We start from the raw sequence: 15947 nt of genomic DNA on the forward strand, positions 1-15947 counted from the left end.
AATCTTATTGGTCTGTTCTCCACTGGGGCTGCTTCCTGGGCATGATATTTTCCTGCATCTTCTGGGAGTGCCACATGTGAAGGATTTCAGCTTGCTGCATCTGCATATGGAGAGGGTCTACTGAGCTTTCTCCAGCAGCCCTGAGCCCTGAACAGCTGTGTATGAGCAACCAGAACAGGATCTTTAAAGTAAGCATCCTAAAGTATAATAGTCTTGCTTATAAAATAAGGGTAAAAATATCTTTTTGTATATTGCATGGGGATCCTAATAGAGTGGGGTCTGTGCTGGGAATGCATACTGTGTGGAAATCTCTTGTGCTTAGCCACTACTTTGGGATCAAGGCAGTTATAACTCTGTTCTTAAATCCATTCTGAAATGCTTGACTTCAGGGAGATGGTAAATTGGTGCTGAAATCTTGTCCACATTAGTGCAGTTCCATTTCTTCAGGGAAATCTGCTCCTACAAAAAATAGAGTGTATGAAGGAGCCTGAGTGGGAGGAATAGGTTTATCCCAAGTGCGTTATGCAGTATTGCTCTTTTAAGAGCAAGAGGATCTGAGTTCCCCTTGCTACACAAGCATGAGGTTAAAGAGTAGGATTGGGTTTGATTCCTGGTAAATTCTGTGAATTATGGAAAGAAAGTGCTCATGGCAGGGTTTATGTTCATCTGTGCTGCGTTTTTGTCTTCTGTTTTAAATGGTTTGCCTCTTTCTCTTATTGATCATAGCCTGGAGCAGTATCATCGAGGGGACTTCAGACAAAAGTATCAAGGTTGTGGGGTTCTTTTTTATTTTTTTTCCTCAGTGCTCCAATAAGCACTGGGACTATTGCCTACTGGGAATATTGTCTGCTGGGAACAGTTTGGGTTTTTGTGGGGTTTTTTGTGTTGTGGTTTTTTTTTTTAAATTGCAAAACTGGGAAAAGTTCTCAGTCCGTTTTGTTGTCTTTCTGCCTTCTGTTCAGACTTATAAGGGTATCCCACCATCCTTAATTGATGAGTTGACCTGCTGGTTTTGAGATTTTTCTACAAACTGAGGTTTTCAGCATGATTGCTGCAGCATAAGGGATAGCAATGCTGGAAGATAAAATTTCTCTGTAGATGGAAAGAAGTAATGTTAAAATATACTATACGACAAAAGTAGTGTGTCTCTTAAAAGTCATGTGTTGAATTTTGCCTCCGGGCTAGCAGGAAAAAATCCTGTCCTGTGATTATACAGTTCCGTCTTCAGGTAGTAACATTATAGTGAGCTTCGGGAGGAAAAGATGGGCAAATCTTTGTTCCCTGTTAAAAGCTGCCTTCACCTACAATTTTGTCTGAAGGCCTCCCAGCCACACCGCTTGCTGTAGAAATGACAAATCCCAATGTCCTGCTTTATGCCCAGACATGAGACAGGAGGTTCCCTGGTGGGAAGCAGCTACTCTGCTGGCTGTTGTTACCAGCGTAGCTGCTTCTGTTCAAGCTGGTCCCTTTGCAATCAGTGGAGAGATGCAGGTGGTTTCAGGACCCTGTGGACCTGGCCTGGCTTGCCTGTTGATTTTTGGGATGCAAAGGGAGCCCAGTTCAGGTGTAGAGACACCTGTACTATGTGAGGCAAATCACACACTGCCCAAGCAACTCCCCAACCCTCCTGGGCTGTGCCCTGTGCTAGAGGAGAGAACTCAGTGTTGGCTGTGCAGGTCTCTGACCTGCTTTTGTATTCAGTTCAGGTAGGTACCCAAAGGTGCAGCTGTTCACCAGTGCTTCTTGCCTGTAGAAAGAGACCCAAGGAAATGCAGAAACCAGGGAAAGAGAGATCTGTAAATCTCCAAAGTTCTTTCTGACTCTGTGATGTCTGGAAAAGGCATTTGTTTGGTGATGCTAAGTGAGTCTGGGGAGCAGAAATGCTCCTGCCGCAGAGGGTCTGTGCAGTGAGGAGAGACGGGAACGCTGCTGCCATCAGACTGTGTTAGGGCCAGGAGGAACGTGGTGGTTTTGTGTGTGGCTGAGAACTCTCCATTCCCTTGGAGTTTGGGCATGAGCCTCAAACTTCAGTAAAATGAGGTCAGGTTAAAAAAGAAAAAAAAAAAAGTAAGATAAGATTTCTCCTCCAGCCTGACCCTAGGCAGGCATTGACTTGGAAAAGCCTGGGATTATGAAGAGGGCAGTTATTAAAGCTTGAATCAGACCTGACCATGTGTCTGTCAGATCAGTTACAAAAAGGGACCCTGGGGCTTTATCCTGTTTTACTCTGGTGACACTGAGCCTTCTGGTGCAATGGTGTTTGCATCTGTAGCAAAGATGTGGGGGGACCTTCAGGGCATTTTGGGTGCTGTTCTGATAAACTCTAAAAATGACATGAAGCTCCTAATGATGAGCAGATTTGTGCTATACTTGATAGGGTATTTAGTGAAAGTGGGAGAAGTTTTCACGTTATTCCAAAATGATTTGCATGATTGAAGTATAGTTTGCACCCCAAAGAAAAAGGGGTTTCTATTCTGTAGCTAAATCATCTTTCCAAGAAAGGGGAAGAGGTCAGGATTATTTTATATCTGCACTCTTCTTATCCTTGAGGAGGGGCTTTAAGACAAGATCTCCTCCCTTCCCCAGCACACAGCATCAGGCTGCAGGAACATCTGAATCTCTCCTGCTGAGAGCTCTTCCATTTTATGTGAAGTACTTAAACATTAAAACTTAAGCAGAGTGTAAAAATGAGGCTAAGACACTTTCAGGGACTCAATCATAGGTCTCCTATCAGATAGCGCCTATTAGTGCCTTTAGTATTGTGCTGTTAGATAAAATGGAGGAAGGGTACAGGCTTGAGGAGAGTGGTGCAGTCATCTGTGCCTGAGAATACAGATTTTCATTTCTTCCAGCTTTGATGTACTTGTTAGAAAAGGAAGTTAAGTCAAGATCCTACATTCAACAAAATAGATAATTCATTTTGCTAAGAAGAAAGCAGAATATTGGACTCAATCTAAGTCTCAGTTTGACATATATCAGCTTGACCTATGTTAGCTCTTAGTAGATGGCCAGTACAATTGTACTTATTTACTGTCCCAGAGTTGAGTCTTGCTGGGAGAAAGCCTGCCTGCAGTCTATAACACTCTTGTTGCTATGAAATCACTTTAAGGCAACATAGAAACCAGCTGAAACTGATTTATTCAGTGGCTTTTGTAGCTACAAAATAGTACCTGACTCTCCTCCAGCCAGCGGAGAGGTTGCTGAAGCCGAAATCCTTTGCACCTGCGTGCAGGTACCCTGCTTGCTGTGGCGGGTTTTGTCCATGCGGGTGCTCGGGGTGGGAGCTGTACAGGGTGGTGCAGAATCATTAGAGACGGGGTTCCTGATGGAAACACTTAACACACAACGTGACCGAAGTTACATAAGGACTATGGCTTATTAAACAGCCTCACTAGAGGCGTGGAAGACAGGAGGCTGATGAGGTTTTTGTATCCTATGTGGGATTGTTTTTCCTGTCTCTTGAGCCAGCAGTAACTGGATCTTAGTTATTTACTTTTGGTGGGTGGTCACATAAAACTACAAACTCCTGTCACGCCTGGAGGATCTCAGCCATCCAGATAGGGTGTCTGCTCATGTGCAGCCAGCTAGCTTGCTTTCCAGAAGCAATGCCTGTGACAAACTGTTAGACTCACATGATTAAAAGTGAATTTATTTTTGACCGCTTAATTTGTGTTTGATCGGTTGGATGTCAGAGAGACAGGCAGTAATGCTGCAGACCTCTGTCATGTGAGCTCAAATTGTTTCTGCTTTTTTTTTTTTGTGGTTTACTTTTCTTTTTCAGCATAGGTACAAATGTTGCTGAGGCAATAGGGAACTCCTGGGCTGGCTCATGATGTACATGGTCTGGGAAGGGACCCTGGTAGAGTCAAAGAGTGAGTCTCATGTACCAAAGTATGTGACATGTGTTTCGGCAGGGAGGAACATGCAGGATTTTTGAAACAGAGGTGTTTTAAGGTGCTCATAAATGCTTCAGATGTCATTTTTGGAGGTGTCTTGCATCTGTTTCTTTCCGGATTGTGCTCCCCAAGTCCCACATGGTTGGGCTAATGCAGCCTGATTCAGCACTCAGTTACTTTGGTTTTACACCACTATAATACCATTGATTTAAATAGAATTTCATTGGCATAAAACTGGAACTGCACAATAGTGAATCAACCATACAGAAAGCAAAGTAGTTGGCTTCACAGGCAGCGTAAGAAACAATAAGCAAATTCTTTGCAACACTGCTGGCAAATATTCTTCTGAACAAGTGGCATATTTAGAATACATAAGCTGTCTAAAGACTTTCATTTGGTAGGTAACTTTCAGCAAAGTGGCGTTCCATAAAACTGTTACTTTCTGCTGTACCAGCTATGCATTGCATTTTGCCTGCTCACCTGGTCTCCATTTTATTTGCCTGTATGTCTATGTTTATATGAATATTTTACAACCACACTTGAAAGGAATCTCAGAAAGCTGTCTTATCTGTCAAGCACTTCTACATTTACTTAGAGCTTAACAGGGGCCAAGCAAATTTGGTCTCTTGCTACTTGCTGCATATTGGGTATATCTAATAATAATTTTTTTTTTTTCAGAACCCCAGCTGAAAGGAATTGTGACAAGGTTATTCAGCCAGCAGGAATACTTCCTGCAGATGCACCCAGATGGTACAATTGATGGGACCAAGGACGAAAACAGTGACTACAGTAAGAAAAAATAGCCTGTTTTGCAACCTAGTTACAATCAAATACATCACCTAGTGGATCTCACTTATGCAGCTTTATTTTTGAAAAGATCAAATTAGGAAGAAGCCAGCTGTTTTCTGCACATTTTTTCTATCTATCCTTCCCCTTTAAATCTTGCCTGTATAATTTCATATGTTTCCTCTCCGATCTTCTTCCCTCCCGCCCCAGTTCTGTAACTGCTATCTGGGTGGGGTGGAGAATAAAACCCATTATTTGAATTGCAGCCAGAAGAGAAAGGAGATTATATTTATACACATGCCACGTGTGTAAAGGATATGGGGAATTCTCTCTCCAAGGAGAAGGGGAGAAAATTGTTTTCACTATTTTATCCTGAAAAATTAAGCCAACATCAGGAATTTCCAGGCTGGAGAAAAAAAGCTGTTCACTAAAGTCTAGTGCTTTGGGGCTCGTGTCAAAGTTGAAGGTGTCAAATCAAAGGAGTTGGGTTCATGCTGTTCAACAAAGGACAGTGAAGTGCCGCAAGCCACATACGTTTAAAAATGATGCTCATGTGCAGGGGCCATATTGGTTTAAACAAATGCGAAGCAGTAGCCAATATTTCTTTTGCAAAAGAAGTTGTTTTGTCAGTACCAAAGCTCCTCAAAAGGTTAAAAAAGGTGTAGAATATTTTCTACATCACTCTTCATTTCATAATCAGATTGATGTTTCTGAGAGGGCAGTAATAAGCTCAGATACTTGATGCCACAAACTGCATCAACAGAGTAGGACTTAAGTCTTGATTTGGGTCATTCTGAGTTGGTTTGAAGCTCCCTGTGCTGCTGCTGAAGGGACATCATATCTAGTCTGTCCTGCATGGAAGGTTTCTTCCCAGTCCTTACTAGAGATGAACAGAAGGTAATCTGTGTGGTAGGGTTGATTCAAGCAAACTTCATGTACTTTGTGAAAGGTGGAACCTACTTATTTGGGGACAAATCATATTCTAACTCAAGCTCCAAGCTGGATTGAAGGCATCGTTCCTTCAGGAAGGCAGGGGCTGGGCTGCAGGTGAGAGGGCTCTGCAGTGGTGCAGCACATGTCGCAGGGCACGGGCATTGTCCTGTGCAGGCGTGCTTGGACAAGGGTGCAAGGTGGCTGCAGACCCACATCCATGGTGCTTGCCCCATCCCCAATAAGCTGCCAGGGTGCTGTGGTGGGGCTGCTCTGCTGCGGCCAGCTCAGGGCTGGGGTCTGTGTGCAGAGCAGTGTGTGAAAAAGCAGCTTTGAGAAGACGGCAACTAAAATCACAGGAGGCTGGCAAAGCCCTTGTGAAATGACCCAAGAGGCTTCGTTCACCAGAAACTTGGTCTGTAACAGATGCATCAGCTTTAGTCCCCTTTTTTTGTATGGTGGTGTTGAACAAATGAAGTACCACAAATTGTAACGACACAACTTTTAATTTACATTGGAGCAGGAGAACCTGTGGCCCTCCCCACACACACTTTTACTCCATGAGAGATGAGCAGTTCTCTTCCTAAAAGAAGAGTCTGGCATTGTCATTTTTCTCAGGTAGACACCAATATATATGATTAGTTCAATGGGCTTTAGTGGGTGAGTAATGACTCAGTGTTAGGTTGTATTAGCTGCTTTTTTCTTAAAGAAAGAAGACATAGGGTGTCCTCAATCTGCAGAAAATCCCATTGGAGCCCTATTTGTCAATGACATGGGAAGAGCTGCTAGAGATGACAGGGATTCATTACCCTCATCTATCAGTGAGGACTGAACAACAAAGTAATGGGCTTAAATGGAAGCAGAGATGAATTTAGGTAAACAGCAGAGGAGAATAAAATGTAAGAACAGTTCTGCAATATTTCAGGCTGGTGAGGGATGAGAGAAGCTGCATCTGGTGGGCCCCCGTTGCCCAAATATCTCTTATTTATGTATCCTGGTAGAAATGTTAGAGATGAGTTTGGCAAGGTGCTGAGTACTTGTGAACCACTTCCACCCAGTCGTCTTCATTGGAAATAGATGGGCTGAAGGGCACTTCTAGAGCGTAAATTTATCTGGTGAGATGGCAGCCTTGCCTTGGCAGCTTGGTGGGACAGGAGGCATCTAGGTTAAGTGTGCCAAGCCACTTGCTCAAAGTCATGGGCTGTGTTGGAAATTTTAGTGAAGTTTTTGAGAGAACATTGAGGATTCCCCATCCTATGATCTCACAGATATCAAAAGGGGAAAAAAAATCCAACCTGATATTTGGCTCCTGAAAATGAAATTAAGAATGTGCTTTATTACCACACACTCTCCTTTGTAAATCTTCAGTTTGAGTCAACATTTTATATTATATGAAGCTTCCAGTTACAGCTTCAAATCAAAATCATATCTCTCACTTTGGAAATGCCAAAATAAAGCACACTATCTTTTTTCCTTTTCTATTCCTCCAAACATCTCGATTTCTGACTAGAGAACTCAAAACTCACTTGTCTAAGTGAACAGCTTATAGATTTACTTCATTGATAATTTTCTGTTTTAAAATACTCCTCCAGAAGATTCCTGGCCAGCCACTGTGCACTATCTCTGTGCAAGGGCAAAACTGATCAAAGACTAGATGAGTATTATTTCCCTACCCCTGGAGAGGGATTGGTTAACTTTCATCCACTGACAGAGAAGGACAATCTTGATGGCCACAGCAGCATACTTCCCACCCTGGATGATCATCTATTCTCCATGCAGAAGTCGTCATAGCATAGTTAAAATATGTGTTGAACACCATATTCCATACATTGCTCTGTGTTCTGTAGCCACACACTGATTATTCAAATTGCCATTATGAAAGGAAGCTTAATTTTCATGGAATACATAAGGTTGGTTTACTCTGGCAAAATAAATGTTTAAAATGAGATGCGACATGTCCCTCAGATACGTCTGATGCAATTAAAAGTTCTAATAAAAAATCCAGTTATTTATGTAAGAGGAACTGCTAATATTTAACCAATTTTAAAATTAATTATCTGGTGCCCATTTTATGTGTGTTCTTGAGAGGCTGGTGGCATTTATTTTCCACCTCCTCTCACTTAAAGGAAAAACCACCAAAACCCAGAAGCCAAGTTCTAATGGCATTTGAATGGGCATCCAGCCAACTTCCCGCGAAACAGCACTTGGGACATCTGTTCCTTATACCATGCAGCTAAAGGCATGCCATCTTAATGTAAGCAAGAAGACAGATTCTCTGCCTACTTGCACTGGTATATTTGAATAATTTTATTTAATCAGAGCGCAGTTTCATGGTGTACGAGGCCCTTGCTTGTGTTCTTAATGTTATATATGATCCTGAATTTAAGGCAGTATTTTTTCTTTCCAACTCTGATCTCAAATGGTTTTTCAGGACTGACTGTTGCTTTCAGTGCGTGCACCATTATTGCTTTTTCCTGGGCTGAACAGGGTAACTCTCATTCTTTGTGAGGGCAAATGGACTTCTTAATTTGCCAACATAATCATCCTGAATGTCTCAAAAGCCTCAGCAAGTGGACAGTATGTAAAGGACAGGTCAGTTATGCTGCCCAGGTGGAAACAGACCAGCATATTTAGGATGTTGTTTGGGGCTTTCCACCCAGAAACACAGAAAGGTTAAGATTAGGGAAACCTCTGGAGGTTTCCAGTCCAACATTCCTACCCGAAGATGAGTTATCTTCAGCTGCACAAAAGCCTTGTCTAGTCATTTCAAATGTCTCCAGGAATGAGCTATTTCATAGATTCATAACCTCTCTGGTTTCAGTGCTGCATTATTTTATTTATATCCGCTCATAATTTATTTCTGAGGCTTTTGTCTAATGCCTCTTGTCTTTTCACGGTGTTCCTCCGAGAAAAGTCTGTCTCTGGCAGCCTTATCTTTCCCTTCTTTGAACTAAGCAAACCCAGTTCCCTTGGTTTCTTCTCATATGTTGCACCACAGCCTCTTGATCACCTTAGCAGCCTTCCTCACTCTCCTCAGGATGTTAAACCTCCCCATCTCATGGTGCACCAAGGTTGCTGTTGCGTGTTGCATCCTCCGTTAGTTCTTCCTTGTTTGTGTGGAGCACAAATCATAGAATCATTTTGATGTGAAGAGACCCTTAAGATCATCACGTCCTGCTCCAGAACAAATCACCTGGTATAAATTAGTTTAGCTCCTATGTTTTACTACTATTTAAATCAGCTGAGTATTGGATCACATCTTGTATGTGGTATGTCTTGCCTTACTGTTCCATTTCTGTAAATAAGTTAGCCCAGACCCATAGCCAAGTGTTTTTCAGATTTTAAAACATGTTGTGCAGCTGATAAACTGCCATCACAGCAAACAACATGGCCAAAGGGTTTAGCACTGGAGCTTGCTAAAAGGAGTATCATCAATAAACAGGGTCGGGTGTAAATCTACTGGTGGTTGAAAATAATAAGACATAATGAAGGAAAATGGGCAGAAATATTTAATGTTTTTTTTTTTCTTTTTTGCCCATTAAATAAAACAGCATATAGTTGCAGGTGGCATATCAAATCTACTATTTGCAGTAGAGGGTTTTAGAAGTGTCTTAAATTTTCTGTCTTTTTCACATCAGCATACCCCGTGGTCAGTCCTGCTCTACCACCTCTTCCCTATCTCTAAATCTGCTGTTTCATGTAAACCAGGCTTTTTTTTTTTTCTAAGAAAAAATGAGACATCTTGCTTTCGAGGTTGGTTGAGGGTTTCCCCCTGCACATTTTTACATTCTTACAGTAAAGCTTAAAACTTTGAAATCTGTTCCAAAACAAGATGGAATGTTCATTTGAAAGCATGATAACAAAAAGCTTCAACTTCTTCAAAGATACTTCTAGATTTGAGTGCAGAAACAGGTCTGATTTTATAAAGTATTGATTGACTCAAACCAGTTTTTTAACAGAGGAAGACATTTGCTTCCTAAAACTTCTTTGGCTGTCAGTTACCTATGGCAGATGCATGTCCTCCTGCTTCCCTGCCTGCTTACTCCCCTCCTCTGCAGTGTGTTGCAGGAGATGCTCTGCATTGCCTAAAAGCTGTGATTGGTGCTACCGTGGTCTGGAGCAGAGCCCCGGGGAGCTTGAGACCTGAGTGTCGTCTTGCTTCTGTAACACAAAGCACAGCAGGATCGTTCCTTTGCTCCCTTAGCTGTCTAGGTGGAAAGAGAGAGATTTGGAGACTTGTGGGTGCTTCTAAATAGAACTTCTCACCCACTAATACTGGTATTATCACCTTGCTGCTTAATGAATGCTTTGAATGGTCTGTCACAAGTGTTTTATGCAAGACAAATTGGCTGTAGGGAATGAATGATGATGCCCATTTTGTTTCATTATTAGCAGTAATATGTTCCATTTTTCAGTAGGGAGAAAAATTGGGGAAGGGGAATTGCTTATAAATAGATTTGTTAATTGCAGAGGGTTTTAGACCTTCATGGCAGTGAGGCAGGGATAGAAATATAAGCTTGCCTTGGTTAGTGAGCTTTTCAACAGTAGGACTGTGCTATAATGCAGCTGTTTACTGCTGAGTAGCTACACTGGGGTGTGTTTGTCTCATCTGGAGGCAGTATCAGAGTAGCACCATCCTTAACTCCAGGTGCTTGCAGACCAATACCCAGGCTGGACTTCATTTGCTGTATACATCTGTTAATGTCCTCCTACAAAAATCACATAAATATAGGTGCTACCTTTGGTGAGACTTCAGCACGCTCAGAGATTTTACTGAATATGATGCTTAAAGGCATGAAAAGGGACTGGGGCTAGGTTTCTTTTCAGCAGACTTGAGGTGCTTCCCTTTTAGATGGGTCACCGAGGGGAGTCATCCGGTTTTGCTTGGGAATTGTGAGAGAGAAAAGAGCCTTCATTGGAAAATACATTTCATGAATGCTTTTTTTGGAGGCAGCCCTAAAACCAGCTTAGCCAGGGTACATGTTAGATATTTTGAGCACAGTGGCTTTCTATCTCCTTTGTTCTTTTCAAGTTTTACTTCTAAAAAGGTACCCACCTCTGACCTTTAAGCAAATCCACCACGAGTTTAGGTCAAACATAACCAGTTTCCCATTACATTTTGCACACTCTTTGGACTTTGGTTTTTCTCTTAAAAATTGTACAACTCCCGGGACTTTGGAACAAGCACACCGCCTGCAAGGAAAGAATCAAGCTGCAGTTTGTTCTTCCCCCTCCTTTCTCTCCATGTTTGCTATAATTTTTTTTTCTTCTTTCTCCTCCCCTCTGCAATAATTCAGATGCTGTACATCAGGGTTGTTCTTGGGAAATATCTCATGGTTGAGTTAAACCCATGTGTTACCTGGCGTGTGCACATCTAACCAGTCTCCTCAGAGCAGGGGGTTGATGCTGAGCCAGACTTTGCTCCCTCTCATTGTAACAGGATTAACACTAGCCTGACCTGAGGAGCTATAGCATTTTGAATAGCCCATTTCAGCAAAAGCTGCTTTATGCTTCAGGGCTAATGTTGAATTAGCAGTGGTCCATCTCCCAGGGAAAGAACTGGGAGATGGCACAGTGAGAAGGACTGTTTTACCTACAACTGTTATGCAAAGCCCCCTTTGTGCTGTGCTTACTCCAATGTGATGTGTCAGGCATAAAACTTTGCAAATGATCTATAAAATGCATCAACTAGAGGATGATGTCCTTAACAGTCAGCTGGAAAATAGGAGTGCTTCACTGCATGTTCTCTCACTCAGCCTTTCCTCCGCACTCTTCCCATTAACAAGTTTCCCCTGGGCTAATTTGAACACCCTCAAGCTCTTGAAGTTTGAAGCAGGCTTTTTGCAAAAGAGTGTGTTAAAAAGCCATGAGAAATGCTTCATGAATGTGGAAAGGGCAGTCTGACCTCATCACTAGAGAACCAGAAAACACTATTCTTGTTTCAGGGCACTTGTGTGGGAAGAGACGTTGAATGAAGCATTTCCATGGTGTCTGTGCCTATGCTGCTTCCCAACCTGTGTCCCTCTTTCCATATCCTGAGCTCCCTGGGACAAGGTCTAGTTAGTTCTTTGTAAGCTGAAGCACAAGGGGTCCTGCAACATCTGGATACCCTTGTCCTGCAAATCTCAGTGGGAACAAAACCATGCTAATGCCTAAGTGTTCAGTCTATCAACAGTGACAGTCCTCTCCTCTTTGAGCCCATTCTGCTAGAAATGTAGCACAAGCCTGACTGTACATTAACGTATATGCTCATGGTAAAAGTCTTTCAATGAGATACAGGGTCTACTTGGAATCGGGCAGTAAACTAATTAATTGGAAGTGGTTGCAATACTTTAATCAATAAGATTGCAGTATAATTGAGTATTGAAAGGTCTTGTCGTCTTCTATCCTGTCTAGTGCTGCCTCTGAGGAGCAGTGCTCTGGTCCTGGAGTGGAGCCGTGTCACTTCCCAAGTTTCTTCATTCCTTTAGCAGCAGGGATCACAGGGACAGACACACAGTCAAGTTAATTTGCATCCTGCTGGCCATGGTCACTGTCTGTACGCTCTTACAGCATATGGCAAATGCAAGAAAGTGTGACTAGGCTAAAATCTGTTTCAGAGTGAACTAAACTAAGTCGTATTGGTGTGTTTGCCATGCGTACATGTGCAGTTACCACAGCTCAGCTGGCCCACAGGAGGCCATTGAGATGCACTAGCTTGAGTGCACATATGAGCCCTTGGCATTGCAAAGGCAGTGATCAGACAGACTGATGGGTGTGTTAAAGCTTCTGGGAGGCAGCCAAATTCTGTACTTTTTAAAATTTGCTTTCAACATTGGCCCCACGGCTGCAGACCTTTCCTGTAGCTGGAAGCAGGACTTTTGATTCTAGTTCAGTATCTTTTGTAAGAGTCAGGAATGGGGTGGGCTGGCCCTGGGGCAAAAAGCAGCAGTGACCACACAGGGTGATGTCTCCATAACCTTTGCTTTTCTCTTCCTTCCGCAGCCCTTTTCAATCTAATTCCTGTGGGTCTCCGTGTGGTGGCAATCCAAGGGGTGAAGGCAGGTCTGTACGTTGCCATGAACGCTGAGGGATATCTCTACAGCTCAGTAAGTACTTTGCACTGCTGGGATCCTGGAGTGGTTTGGTTTTGTAGGCGAGAGGGAAGAGGCTGCATTGGGACTTGCGCTTTTTCTGAAAATAGTCACGTATCACCAAACCTTTAAAAGCAGGAATGGGGCAAGCTGCTTCAAAGACATGAAATATTCACTTTAAAGTCTCTCCATGGAGATTCATGGCAATATTTCCTGACCTGTGAAGATACACTTTGTGTTCCTTTGAGTAGTTACTTAATATAGGTCACGTTGTAGAACAGGCTGTGTGGTTGGCTGGTTATATTCTGGTTTCACATTTGAGAAATGGCATGAACTGAACAGGATTGCTTCTGAATTGTGCCTGGATAACTGATCATGAGTGGTGCCCCAATGGGTCATACTCCTGACTGCAGTGTAAATCCACAGAAATACTGACTTCATTAAAGTGGTTCTGGACTGTTCTGTTGGCGGAGTGCTTCAGCAGAGTAGAATTTCCCTGTATTTGTGTGGTCTCTTTAATGCACATAAAAGATAAGTGAGGCATTTTTTACTGGCTAATTTCCCTATAACTTTCTTAGATGGCATGAAAGGGCATGAGGTTATTCATAAGATTCTCATTTGAAGTAAGTAATTGATTTTCACAGTGAATAATTGATTCAGTGATTTATTAAATATGGCAGCCCTTTGCCAGATTTTTTTGTGCTTCAGATAACTTTGCTCTAGTTCTACATAGTAAAAAGTGATAGTTAATAATACACTTCTCATTTCTGTGGTTATGATATCTTTAAAGTGTATAGCTGAGATTCTAATCTCATCTGCCTTTGTGTAAATTTACAGTGCAGTGATTCTCCTCTTGTCTAGGCATTTACTTTGCTTTAAAAGTGTATGTGGGATTGGAGATAGGACCACTGAAAGGACAACAGTCCAAGTTGCTCCTGTGCAATGTTTCCAAACTCTTACCATCCATCTTCGTACCTGGTCAGTTTTAAAGCGCTCGTATAGTTGGGATTTCCCTCTTTTCCTCGGGAGGTAACAAAGTTCTGTCTCCACAGCAAGTGGATGTGTTAGTATGCCTGGCGAGATAGATCTCAAAACTGGCTGCCTGTCAAGAAGAGACAGAGATCAATCTGGATCTCTGCGGATGCCAGACACTTCCTGTTCTTTCATAGCCCAGTAAACATAAATGACTGCTTCTAAATAAATTACATTACTTTACTAACAATGAAAACCACCTCTTTTTGTAAAACTATCGGAGTCCTAGAGGTAATACCAAGTGTGTTGTGGTGTACTGCATTATTATGCGTGCTTCCCTCTAGGCACATAGTTGGGGGGTCAGGACTGATGTTTTGCCCAGTGTTTGTGCAATGCTGGGCATAAAGGGGTCCTGGCCCAGAGCTGAGGCTCCTTGTACCACCAGTGCCCTGTAGATGAGGACTGCGGGAGAGCAGTGTGTGCCAGAGCCACATCCAGCCTGGGGGGTCTGTTCGGAGCAATGAGGGTCAGAATTTTCTGAACAAATAGTGCAAGGGAGGGAAAGGTGTGAGGCTCAGGAAAAAGGAATTGAGAGTTGGAAATGTGATGTTTGACAGTTGAGAGAGTAGAGATGATGCAGAGGAAAAGGATCTCTTGCTAGCAGGAGTGAGATGTGAAGGGTGGGAGGGACATACCAAGAGATGGTGGGCAGCAGGAGAACGAAGTGTCCAGGAAGCACATCTGCTAGTCATATGAAGGTTCCTGAAAGGCACCGTATCACACATATATCTAAATGAGGGTGGTTTAATGGGGCCTGCTTATTCCCAGCAAGTGAGCCTGTCTTAAATAGGAAGGTTAATCAGGGAAGGCTACGGATGCACCGTGATGGCCAGTGGTTAATGAAGTGGACCTCATTACATGTCGTGGCTTGATGGCATTCAGCTCTGGCTGAACTAATTAGAGTTAAACTGTTAATTTTGTCAACATGATCCAAGATTTCTGCTTGCAGTAAATAGATGCTACTGGGCCACCTTTACTCGAGGGAGGTGGAACTCGCTGGATGCTATTTTCTTATGTTGTCTGGTGGCTCTGTCTGTCTTACAGCAGTAAATTGATGAATTCACTGTGCTTTGAAGCAAACCCCAAGGCAAGAAAAAGAAAAATTGTGGATAAAGCCTGTTAGGAACATGGAGTGTTCCTCAAGCCACTCATAGCATCAAAGACAAGGGATGAGACCAGTGTCCTGTAAGAGAACTGGATATGGCTGAGAAGAGCTCAATCTACTTATTCTCTTTTGGATGCTTCAGCTTTCCTTGTGGGGCCAGGGTCCCACTCAAAGCCAACATTTGGCCTGGCTGTGTCAGTCTCAGAAGACTGTGCTGGTGAATTGCTTTGGCAGGACTTGACGATCTGTTCCTCTCTGGGTGAGCAGGACCTGCGGCTGTGCCGCCTGGACCTGATTGCTGCTCACACCAAAGGACACATTGTCCCTGTTCCTTTGCTTAGCAGACCCTAAATTATGGCTTTGCTCTGTCTCAGGCCAGTTTCCTTCACTGTTGTGCCTGTACCTTTTTTTGTCACTAGCCTTTTCTGAGGGATTTCTGAAAAATGGGTCAATGGTCTCCATAGATACTGTTCACTCATGTGGATCCATTGATAAACTAACCCTTTCTGCTGCTTGGCTGCCTCCACTGCTGTCTGTCCAGGCTTAGCCTTGCTAGGACTTCTTAGAGCACCCTCAAGCCCAGGAGTACTTTCAGATAAAATGCAATTGTCTAGCGAAATGGTGGGGTTTTTTTGTAGGTTTTGGTTTTTTTCTTCTCCTCTTGATCCCCGATTGTGGCTGTAACTGAACACATTATCACTGTGGGTTTGTTTTCTTTCTCTTTGGTGGTGTGAGGTGGTGGTGTGGTTTTTTTTTTTTGGTGATATTTAATCTGTGTGCGTCAGCCGAGGCCTTGGCTGACATCCTGTGCCCTGGATAAAACCAGAGGCTATTATCAGCCTGGTCTCAGAGATGGCTTGTGCCAGTTCATTCTGAGCTTGGTCCAATGGGCTCTTGAATGAATTGGTTTAGAATAACCAGCCTTTGGAAAAAATCTTTCTGGTGCCAATTAGCACACAAGCAGGGCTGAGTGGGGTCCTCTAGAGCCGAACTTGGTGAGAAGGCTCTTTGCAGAAACACTCCAGACCCTCCTATGTGTTCAGCCACATTGATACCTTTGGCAATGAGTTTACTTCATCTCTTTTGTTCAGTTAGGGACAGTGTGGGGCTGGGTTGCTGGGTTGA

At 43.0% G+C, this 15947-nt stretch overlaps 1 protein-coding gene across 3 annotated transcripts in view; it reads left to right on the forward strand.

The window, feature by feature from the left end:
* The window catches only part of FGF12 (fibroblast growth factor 12), a 221692-nt gene that overhangs the window by 138529 nt on the left and 67216 nt on the right, over nucleotides 1–15947 (forward strand). For 2 of the 3 annotated variants that reach the window (XM_065640005.1, XM_065640004.1), the window contains 2 exons: nucleotides 4575–4685; nucleotides 12597–12700. In XM_065640005.1, the coding sequence (XP_065496077.1) occupies nucleotides 4575–4685; nucleotides 12597–12700 (215 nt within the window). Of the gene's footprint in view, nucleotides 1–145; nucleotides 189–4574; nucleotides 4686–12596; nucleotides 12701–15947 lie in introns of those variants that run through there. The other variant, XM_065640006.1, reaches the window with a different exon arrangement.

Source organism: Caloenas nicobarica, chromosome 8, assembly GCF_036013445.1.
Source record: "Caloenas nicobarica isolate bCalNic1 chromosome 8, bCalNic1.hap1, whole genome shotgun sequence".
Classification (NCBI taxonomy): Eukaryota; Metazoa; Chordata; class Aves; order Columbiformes; family Columbidae; genus Caloenas; species Caloenas nicobarica.